Source organism: Camellia sinensis, chromosome 13 (genome assembly GCF_055761805.1).
Source record: "Camellia sinensis isolate YWXY chromosome 13, ASM5576180v1, whole genome shotgun sequence".
In the NCBI taxonomy this organism is placed as follows: domain Eukaryota; kingdom Viridiplantae; phylum Streptophyta; class Magnoliopsida; order Ericales; family Theaceae; genus Camellia; species Camellia sinensis.
In genome coordinates this window covers 71,884,833-71,896,961 of record NC_138973.1, presented here as the reverse complement: position 1 = coordinate 71,896,961, position 12,129 = coordinate 71,884,833, and the positions used below count along the sequence as shown (strand labels likewise).

Here is a 12,129-nt window from a genome sequence, read left to right as displayed (position 1 = left end):
AAAAATTTTAAATCACTTTCTATCTCTTACACATCAATCAATCATTTTTTCTCTCTCCTTTCTCCTTTCAATCATTTTTTTTCTCTCATACACGTCTACTCAACTACAACAAAATATCAAATCATCACAAACTCCCACACTCCAAAATTATTTCTAAAATATAAAACTAAGCCTCCGTTTGGGAAGTGGGTTGGCTTTTTGACTATTTTAGCCTGGGCTATTTTAACCTGGTTTGGAAATGGCTTTTTGGCTTTTTTGATTTTTTTTTTGTGAGAAAGGATTGTAATGATTATGGGTTGGATTTGATGTTTTGTTTTTTGTGACTAAAATAACCTATTTTGTTTTTTGTGGCTATTTTAGCGAAAAAAGCCTGGCTTTTTCCTTTCCAAACGGAGCCTTAAACAAACCAAAAAAACTTCTAAACTCTTTTCCCAAGATTTGTTTTGAAAATTCATCTCCCAAAACGAAACCAAACACATCTTAAATTTTTTATCAAATAAATAATTAAATAAAATCTATAATTTTATAGACTCTACACCCATATAAAATATTTAATCATTTATTTAGTAAAAAATTTAATGCTTATAATATATTTTTTTATTTGATTACCGTGCCTTAGTTGCAAAGTCATTTACGCAATGCTTTTTCATGCATATATATTGATTCGCTCTTGCATGAACCAAAAGTCAAAGGACACACTAATATATTTAAAATAGAATTACTTTTTTGCCACCTATAAAACAAAAAAGTGAAATGTTTGATTTGATACGCTAAAATTCCACTGTCACTTTCTTTACCGAAAATCCTACTAGTGGTAGATAACCCATTGAGAGAACTATTAAATTGACAGGTTGGTGATGTGTCAACCTGTCACACACATAAATAGAAGAAACAATATAAATATATTTTAGGAGCCATTTATTCTCTTGGAGTCGGTACGGTACTCGCAAAACCCAAATAAGTTAATGATTCCTAAGGCATTTGATAATTTTTTTTCTTTCATGTTTTCATGTTTATGGTTTAGTTGTTGCTACTTATCATGTTTAGGTTTAAAAATAAATATTAATTTCATCAAACACTTTGTAAGTTTAACTTGTAATATAACAAAGTTTTTCATTAATATGAAAATATTTTTCTCGAAATCATATTTTCTACGCAAATAGACAATTTATGAGTATATTCAATGGGAATAAACTTATTAGAATATGTTTTTTAGATTCAAAATGTTCACATTGTTTGTTTGTGACCTAAAGGATTGAACTAGTGTCAATAAAGTTGATAATGTGAGGACATCTTTTGGTTTTGGTTTCCAAGTGTATGTTGTGCTTTTTCATATCAAAAAACAATGCTCATAATAGTTAGAGGAGGTACACCTTTGGTTTTTTCCAGCTGTACATGCGAATCAAAGTACTTTCTAGAAATTAATATAATAGTTTGTGTGGATCCCATGAATACAAGAATAATCTTAAATATCTTTAAAATAAAAAATAGAAAAAGGAAAAGAAATTATTTAAAAAAAAGTTCACATAAGACGATAAGCCCAAAACAAAATAGAAGCAAATGCACATGCCTTTCATACAGAAAAGCAGGGTTTATTGGGAAAATGCTAGAGGTCCCAAATTTTCTACTAAATAAATGACCAAATGTCTCACATGGGTGTGGGACCCACAAAATTGCGGACCCCACACCCATGTGAGACATTTGATCATTTGCTTGGTAGAAAATTTGATGTCCCTAGCATTACTCGGATTTATTGAGTTGTACTCTGACGAGACTTTGCCCCTCGTGCCATATGGGTGAAGTTCATTGTGTGTCCTGCTGGTAGGGATGTAATTGGTTTGGGATGATCAGTATTTAGGTGAAATTTTGCATCAAATTAATAATGTCGATTTTATTATATTGAGAATCGATACAGATTAAATTTTTTATCAAACTGCACCGATTCAAACGGTAATGTGGTTTAATCAACTTAAGTACTTTTGAAATGAGTCGTTTCCTAAATTTGTAGTATAATAAATAATTTATATAAAAATATTAAATTAACTATTTGTACATAATTTTAACCATATCCAATCCAACTATTCACCAAAATACAAACAAAAAATAATAATAAACACTAATGCTTGAACTTTTATTGAATTAGAATTAGAAATAAAATATAATTTAAGATAACATCAAAATAAAACCAAAACTTAAAATAATAATTTTATTATATGTAAACATCTACGGTCGGTTTCAGTGAAATCGGTATACAATATGTCAAAACTGGTACCGAATCGAAAATTGAAAAAAAATAATTTTTAAAATTGAACAAATCGATTCATATTAAAATATCGATCAAATATGACCTGCTTGATTTGGTTCAATCGGTTTAGTTGGTTTTTTTGATTTTTTTTACATTTTTACCTGGTGGTGAGTCCCTTCTTTTAAGTTGAGTTAAATCTCGTCAGCAATTAGTTATTCCTGAACCAAGGTCCACGGATGCTATGATACCTCACGGAGGGTCCTTTTTTTTATTTTTTTTTTTATATATAATGATAATAATAATAATAATAATAATAAATAAACTTGGGTCTATTGTCTGAGTTAGATATTTCTCAATAGCTTTTTGAAGAACTTTTTTGATTATGTAGAATTATTATCATTGTATGATTATTTTTTATTTCTTTAATACAGTGTAGAAAGGAAAAAAATATTTGAGTATGTTTAATCAATACAGTCCAAAAAATCATGATGTTTTGCAATTGTTAATGTCACTTCATGTATGTTTGAAGTTTTTTATAATAATAATAATAATAATAATAATAATAATGTCAGGTTAGTCTCATGCATGACACCTTCTTTATTCAAATTTGATTTGTGGAAAATTAGGCACATGACGGTCACAACATTTAAAATTATTACTCAATGTTCTCTCTGTCTATAGGAGATGGCAAATAAAAGTTCCAAATCACTAGAAGTGATTCATTATTATTTTTGGTGTTTGTGGTGACAATGGCAGCGACAACAATCCAATCATCTATCTAATTTGTGACATGTAAAGATAATTAAAAGATGGATGCTAGATTTGTACCTAATTCACTAGTTAATGTAAGCTTATACATCACCCATACATGAAAGTGCTTTTATTATTGGGATAATCTATTACCATCCCCCACTAATCTACACATTTTAATGTGTTCTTTATTGTTGTGTCTCAATTTGTTGTTGTTGTTGTTTTTTTTTTCCTCTCTTGATTAATATAAGCTTCATGATTATAGGCATCAGATGCAAAAAGCCCAAACCATAAAAGCAATGTGACACATTCTTACGGTATTCAACTGTCAATTTATGGCTAATCAACAATACCATATTTTCTTCACATAACAATTTTGATCGGATTTTGTTAATTTCAAATGAAAACACATTACAAAATCTACAAAATCTACAAAATTTGGGTAGATGTTGATTTTTCTTTCTTTCTTTATTTTAACTAAACAACTGTATATGACAGACTTTTGCAAATTTGATTAATTCCTTGATTGGATGAATCTAAAGTTAGGGTTCTCTGGTTGATGTTTTTTTTTTTTTGTTAGTAATACATTTTTATTTGTTATTAGTACCATGAAGTGAAGCCCCAGACACCTGAGATACTTTTTTTTTATAAGTATTTTAAAGAAGAATAATAGCAGCAAAATCAATTTGGAGTGTGCTTATATATAATGCTTCTAGTTTCTTTTTCTTGGATTTTGGTATCAATCAGGCACATAAAGGGTGAATCTCTTTAGAGTAATGGCAGGAATTCTAAATATTTTACCAAATGTTCTATCAAAATTTTAAAAAAGTCTCTCAATATCATAGTAGTAATTTGTAAGATGTTCTGCACGCCCAAAATAATAGAGTTTGTACCCCCTAATAAACTATATGACAAAATTTTAAAATTAATTTTTTAACTGAGTTTATCAAATATTAGTCCCTGTTTGTGTTTATTTTTGCCTTAGAACCTTTTTTTGTTTAATATATGTGTATATTACCTTGATTTACTTCTATTTTTGTATTTATAATTGAATTTAAAACTTTAATCAAAGAACAATTCTCAATTCAATTAACTCAATAATCTCACATTTCTTTGGTTCAATCTGTTGAAAATATTGTCATATATATATAAAAAAAAAATCTCACTATTCAAATAAAAAACATATTTTCATTGGTAGAATTTAACAAAACATTCATTTTAATAACATATGTAGCTAGTAACAACAAATTTGCCTCGAACATCTCTTCAACAAAAGATATCTATCTAAAAAAGGCACGATCTTTTTAAAATTCTAGCACAACTGACAAATTGAGGATTTGAATCTTCATTGTGTTTGTTACATTTCTTATTTTTTGTCTTATATTTGTTGTGTCATTTATGTTTTTTCCTAAACATTAAAATTTAATTTATTATAATACTCTTTGTTTTATCATCCATTCTTGTTTGATTATCCACATTACTTATTTTTTTTATTGATAAATTGATTTTTCTAGTGTCAATAAACTTTCGCCTTTGGAAGAAACATATACTTTCACTTTCAAAGTCAAATCCTAAATCTTTTCCAGACTACACGTCACATTTTAACTAAGTAAATTTTATAAAATGTATTAATTTATAAATCATTTAGGATCAATTATGTTGAAGTGATAAGGTTACAAGCAACAGATAACTAGAACATTGTGCATGCTTATCTTCCCCATGACATCAACAGACTCCATTATAGAAGTAGACTCTTTACATGGCCTTTGAGCTCCTGGTTTGTTTTTCACTAAATGCTCTAATTAAAAATAAATAAACAAATAAGAGAAAGGAAGAAAGAGAAAAAAGAAAGAGTATTAATAAAAAGTAGTCAAAAGATAAAGGCTGGGAGGGCTGCTCCACCAAAGCAAAATGTAGGGTATTCAAACAGACCGGCCTTTATAAACTTTAGAGCAAATTATTTTGTAATCTTGTAATCTATTTCTTATGTCAATTTGATTTTTATATTTTTAATTGTATCAATTATAATTTTAAATTTTTTACACTGTGTCAATTTAATTTAATTAATAGCATTCGTTAAGGCTGTGTTTGGTAACGTTTACGTTTTCAGTTTATATTTACAAAAATTTTATAAACTGATTTTTGTTTATTTTTAGAAAAACATAAACTACAAACGCGTTTGGTAATTGACAAAATGTTTAAAAAAATTTAAAAATATAAAAAAGAGTGAGAAATGGCAAGTGGTGGCAAGTTGCGGCAGAAGACGGTGGTGGAAAGTGGTGACGGTGGGTGGTGGGTAGCTGGTGGTGGTGGGTGGTGGTGGTGGCGGTGGCGGTGGCGGGTGGTGGTGGCAAGTGGGTGGCGGGTGGTGGTGGTGGAGGGTGGGTGATGGGTGGTGACGGTGGGTGGGTGGGTGACGGTGGCGGGTGGTGGGTGATAGCGAGTGGGTGGTGGTGGTGGTGGTGGTGGTAGTGGCGGATGGTGGGTGGTGTTGGTAGGTGTGTGGCGGATGGCGGGTGATGGTGGGTGGGTGGTGGTGGCGGGTGATGGTGGTGGATGGATGGGTGACGGTGGCAGGTGGCAGGTGGCGGGTGGTAGCGAGTGAGTAGTGGTGGTGGCGGGTGGTGGTGGCAGGTGGGTGGCGGATGGCGGATGACAGGTGGTGGTGGGTGGTGGCGGGTGGGTGGTGGGTAGTGATGGTGGATGGGTGGGTGGGTGACGATGGCGGGTGGTGGGTGGTAGCGAGTGAGTGGTGGTAGTAGTAGTGGTGGTGGTGGTGGCGGGTGGTGGTGGCAAGTAGGTGGCAGATGGCGGGTGGTGGTGGTAGTGGGTGGTAGTGGCGGGTGGTAGTTGCGGGTGGGTGGCAGGTGGCTGGTGGTGGTGGGTGGCTGGTGGTGGCAGGTGGTGGATGGTGGGTGGTGAGTAGTGGTGGCAAGTAGGTGGCGGGTGGTGGTGGCAGGCGGTGGATGGTAGTGGCGGGTGGTGGTGGTGGTGGCGGTGGCGAGGGGTGGGTGGTGGTGGCGAATGGGTGGTAGGTGGGTGGTAGCTGGTGGTGGCAGGTGGACGGTGAGTGGTGGTGACAGGTGATGGCGGTAGGGGGTGGGTGGTAGTGGCAGAAGACGGTGATGGAAAATGGTGGTGGGTAGTGGCTAGTGTTGGGTGGTAAAAAAAAAAAAAATTCAAAACTCAAAACGGAAACACATTTTTTGTGTTTTCATATTTTGGCCAAATTTATAAACTGAGACCACTGATTTATAAATCAAAAATTTTACCAAACAAGTTTTTATTTGAGTTTTTAGAATTTTTGTAAATATAAACAGAAAACTAAAAACGTAAGTGTTACCAAACGGCACCTAAGAAATTAAAAAAAAAATTAAGAGCAAAATGATTTATTCAAAAGAGGCTAAATCATTTCAAATTGGATGTTGATCCCTTAATCACTTTAAGGAAAGTAAATGTATTATTTTGCTCATTGATTTCAGTTTATTTTTTAAACAGGTATTATCAATTGAATTACATTGATACAATATGAAAAACTCAATAAAAATAAATTGACAAAAAATGACAAACTATAAAGATTACATGTGTAATTCGCCCCAAACTTTACATATATACAATGTACATGATACATGGTTTAAACGAGACCAAACCAAAGTCACCATTGACTAATAATATGTGTCTTCAGGTCAGCCTCCTCATCCTCACATGCTGACCAATCACCTTATGCCACGTCGACTGAAACAAAAGAAATGAAAGTACAGAACTGATGTGGCCAGAAAGCGACCTAGACAATTTTGAAACAACCATTTAAGGGTTGCAAAATCTTTATCTTCATTTTTTTATAATGCTTTTTAAAATTAGTGTTCATGTAAATCACATTGCAATATCCTAATATTTGAAATCTTGCACTTGTCTTTCTTGCAAAAATATATAAGGTCTTTGACAGATAAGTCTCCATCCACAAACCCAACTCATTCTAGCCCTTTTTAAGTCTTTCAATGGCTAAGATTTATCCTCAAACACCTACTTGTTCTTCTTACATGACTTCTACAAGAGAAACATTTACCATATGGATGAAATCACTTGTGTTCCATGGAAATGGATGCACGGTTTTCAATTCGAATGGTAAAATCGTTTATCGTATTGACAACTATGATAAAAAGAGTAGCAATGAAGTCTATCTCATGGATCTTCAAGGCAAAGTTCTCTTTTCTATCCGACGAAAGGTATCAAGCAAGCAATGAGTGGCATCATGTGTTTTTGATTGTCTCTTGAGTTTCATTCAGACTAATTCCGAGTAATTAACACTTACTAAATTGTGTGATCTTGTTTGTGTGTTGTTTTCTTGCAGAAACTAAGTTTCTTGGGACATTGGGATATTTATAAATGGAGTGGTTCTAAAATGAACAAGTTGGAGAAACCATGGTATCAAGCAAGAACAAACAGCAACTTTCTTGGGAGAGAAATGGCTTGTCACGTTACTTTGGGGCGCGATAAAGCTAAAGAAATTAGCTACAGAATAATAGGATTGGCTGGAAAATTAGCATTCAAGATTACAGACAGTCATGGTGGACTTGTTGCAGAGGTTAGTCCAAATATTTGCAAAACAGAACTTGTTTTGTTTTGTTTTGGTATGTTTCCCAAAATTTTATATTCTTTTTTTCTGTGTTTTCATAAACAAAAATAATGAAAAGTTCAGAAACACCAGAGCAAGTAAACTTTTCCAAGAATTGTTGTTTGATAGTTTGTAGTATGCTATTAAAGTGGAAGAGTAAATGGTTTGAAATTTTTTTCTTTTCTTTTTTGGCAGGTGAAACAAAAGCAATTATCTTCAGGTGTTGTGTTGGGAGATGATGTATTAAGCTTAGTTGTGGAACCCCAAACAGATCATTCCCTTGTAATGGCTCTTGTGACTGTCTATGGATTGATGACAGACAAGATCTGAATGATAAACTTCAATCATCACAAGAGCTACAACACAACATGCATGGGTGCATGGGCTAGCTTCTTCACAAACAATTTTGTTTTTTCTGTTTTTGTTTTCATTCTATTCTTATTTTTCTGTTAGTCTGCAAAAGTGAGTGCTTTGTTCATATGATCATTTGGAAAAATACATGTATAGGAAGGAAAAGAAGGGTAAAGAAGCAACAAGTGTCAACATTCTCATTCTTTTTATTTTAGGTAGGGATACATGAAGGTCTGTTGACCAAGCTATTGGGGCTTGGAGAATTTTGAAGAGTCATTTATTAAACATGCTTGAAATTTAAAGTACTATTCCGTATCAAGAGCAAGTATGCTGAAAATAAAGTACGTGAATTATATTTATTGTGAGTATGTATGAAAATGGGACCCCTTATATATATATATTTTTTAATAAAAAAATTTATGTATAAAACGATAAGTGTCAACAAATTTTTTATTTAAGTTTACTTGTATATATAATTATTAAAATTATAAACTAAAATTTACTTTCATATATTAATATAAAAAGAAATCAATACAATAACTCAAAAACATTAGAAATAGGTAATGTTCTCCCTAGCCTTTTTTTTTTTTTTTGGGTGGATTCCTTCTCCCTGGGCCACCAACAGCAGATCAGTGTATGTATGTATTGTTCACTTGTTGGGCCTTTTCTTTGGGGGTGGATTCCTTTTCCGTGGGCCACTAACACTTTTTGTATATATTTTAATTTTAATTGGGCCAAATTATATTTATAAATAAATATAGACCCAACAGAATATATTGAGCCCCTTCAAATTGGTTCTAAATCAACAAAAATAGTTTAAGCGTATAACACTTTACTAAATTTGAGGACTCTATTTTGGGGGTTAAAGCACAGGCCTCACTGGCCTTAGGCCAGGGCTGATCCTGCACCTAACCTTTGACATGGTTTATAAAGTGATTGTTTCGAAACTTGAATCTATAACCTCAAAATTATTGTACAAGATGTAAATAATCATTACAGACATACCTAATATAAATATACCTAAAAAGTAAAAAATTTGTGAAAGAAACCTTTTAAAAATTCACTAAATATCAAAAATACAAAAAAAAATACGAGAATTTGGTATATTTTTATATTTTTATGTATTTATTAATTTTTTAAAATATTTTTTCACAAGTTTTTTACTTTTTAGATACATCTAAATAAGGTGTATCTAAAAAAGTAAAAAAAAATGTTTAAAATTTTAAAAATATTCACTAAAAATAAAAAAAATACGAAAATCAAAAAACTCAATTTTCAAAAAACTGAATTCAAAAAACTCAAACCAAACACACTGGTGCCGTTTGGTAACAGTTATGTTTTCAGTTTTCTGTTTATATTTACAAAAATTTTAAAAACTCAAATAAAAACTTGTTTGGTAAAATTTTTGATTTATAAATCAGTGGTCTCAGTTTATAAATTTGGCCAAAAAATGAAAACACAAAAAATGTGTTTCCATTTTGAGTTTTCAGTTTTGTTTTTTTTTACCACCCAACACTAGCCACCACCCACCACCATTTTCTACTACCGTCCTCTGCCACCACCACCCACCCCCCACCCCCCATGCTCCACCACTACCTGCAACCACCACTCACCACCCACCTCCCACCTGTCACCGCCACCTGCCGCCACCAGCAACCACCCACTTGCCACCCACTCGACGCCACCACCCACCACTTACCTGCCATCCACCCGCCGCCACCCACCAGCCACCACTACCATCCACCGCTCGCTACTACCAACCGCCACCTACTTGCCACCACCACTCACTACCCACCTGCCACCACTATCCACCACCAGCCACCTGCCACCCACTCGCAACCACCACCCACCACTATCACCACCGCCTACCACCATCACCCACCATCCACCCGCCACCCACCTGCCACTACTGCCCACCACCCACTACCACCACCACCCACCTGCCACTACCGCCCACCACCCTCCACCACCACCACCCACTCGCTACCACCTACCACCCGCCACCGTCACCCACCCACCCACCACCACCACCACCACCACCACCATCACCATCACCCACCACCCACCCGCTACCCACCTACCACCACCACCCACCACTACCCACCACCACCCGCCATCCGCCACCCACCTGCCACCACCACCCGCCACCACCACCACCACCACCCGCCATCTGCCATCCACCTGCCACTACCACCCACTCGCTACCATCCACCACCCGCCACCGTCACCCACCCACCACCCACCCGCCACCACCCGCCATCCACTACCCACCTGCCACCACCACCCACTCGCTACCACCCATCACCCGCCACCGTCATCCACCCACCCACTACCACCACCACCTGCCACCTACCAGCCACCACCACCCATCCGCCACCACTCACTACCACCTGTCACCCACCTGCCATCACCACCACCCACTCGCTACCACCCACCACCCGCCACCATCACCCACCCATCTGCCACCACCAGCTACACGCCATCCACCGTCACCACTTTGCACCACCGTCTTCCGCCGCCACTTGCCACCACTTGTTATTTCTCACCCTTTTTTATATTTTTAAATTTTTTAAAACATTTTGTTAATTACCAAACGCGTTTGTAGTTTACGTTTTTCTAAAAATAAACAAAAAATAAACAAAAATCAGTTTATAAAATTTTTATAAATATAAACTGAAAACGTAAACGTTACCAAACACACCCACTAATTTTGACTGCCCTAGTTTTGGACAATGCACTGCCAGGTCATGAACAAGGTCAAGGGTTTCCCAAACCTCCATTCAAAATAAAAATAGATGATGTTGTATCCAAGAAATTCATGTTCAAGTTACAATAAAGAATCATGCAACCATCTCAAATTTATTTATTTTTACTTATCCTTTCAACACTCTTCCAAGTTTGAAGCACCTTTTCAACAATGACTTTGACAATATATGCCAAACATAGAGATAAATCATAAGCATGCCTCAAATTCCCCAAACCATTTTGTTATTGACGAACATTGATAATTGGGTAAATAATGTTGATAATGTGAGGACATATTTTGGTTTTGGTTTCCAAGTGTATGCTGTGCTTTTTCATATCAAAAAACAATGTTCATAATAGTTGGAGGAGGTACATCTTTGGTTTTTTCCAGCTGTACATGCAAATCAAAGTACTTTCTAGAAATTAATATAATAGTTTGTGTGGATCCCATGCATACAAGAATAATCTTACATATCTTTAAAAAAAAATAAAAAAAAAAAATTTTGAAAAAAAGTTTACATAAGACGTGTAAGAGAAGCTAATTTGAGTCCGCTAAATTAATTAGGCCCAATAGTCCAAGATTAGTGAGCCTGAATTTATCGCAAGTCCAAGATTGGTGGACCCGGATTAATCCCTATCAAATGGGCCAAATCGCTCTATGCCTCGAAAGGGTTTGGATCCACGAACTTAGAGACTTACTCGGGCTCCGACTTGAAAGGGTTCGGATCCACGAACCTAGAGATCCGAAGCACTTGGCTTCGAACGGATTCAAATGCAATCTAGAAGCCGCTCCGTTAATGAGTCCTAGAACACTTACGGGCTCGGAGCTTTTCGGGATCTACACAACAGAACCATGGGCGTAATGGGGTTCGAACAAAGAACCCGATCCCGAGGACGGTGAGTGGAGATAAATTCACTTTTCGGTTAAACTAGCCTATACTCGAGTTGAGGTGACACGACCCTGGGGGGTCCATGAGACTCGGCAGTATTTAGTGGCGGGAGTCCTCTAGGACTACCTCGGCCCCTTGGGATGATTGGGGATCATTGGTTAGGTGTGGCTAAGAAGAAGGGTTCACCGAGAGGTTGATCTCCTCTTCGGGGTTTTCCTCATCCTCGGAGAGGTCATCTCCTCGGACAAGGTGATTAGAGAGATATTCCCCATGTGCCTTGCACATGGGCTCCATCCTACATCATGAGGTGCCTATAAATAGCACCCATCCATAGCTTTACAAGGGATGGATTTTGGAGAGTTAACTCTTGGAAAAGAACTAATTTCCCTTCTCCATTATCAACATTGAGAGTGAAAGTGAGAGATCCATGGGAGAGCCTTGTCATTATTCTCTCTCTAATTACTTAGCTTTCTTCTTCACCCAATCTCTTATCTCCATCATCTCCTTTACTCTTCTATTCTTAAGTTGAGACT

The 12,129-nt window shown here is 35.9% G+C and overlaps 1 protein-coding gene across 1 annotated transcript; it reads left to right on the top strand.

Moving 5' to 3' along the window:
* The first annotated feature begins 6,868 nt into the window (after window positions 1–6,868).
* Window positions 6,869–8,263, top strand: LOC114323813 (protein LURP-one-related 4). Its single transcript, XM_028271490.2, has 3 exons — window positions 6,869–7,221; window positions 7,347–7,580; window positions 7,806–8,263. The coding sequence occupies exons 1-3, from the start codon at window positions 6,994–6,996 to the stop codon at window positions 7,938–7,940; spliced, it is 597 nt and encodes a 198-aa protein (XP_028127291.2). The 5' UTR covers window positions 6,869–6,993; the 3' UTR covers window positions 7,941–8,263.
* Window positions 8,264–12,129: the final 3,866 nt, after the last annotated feature.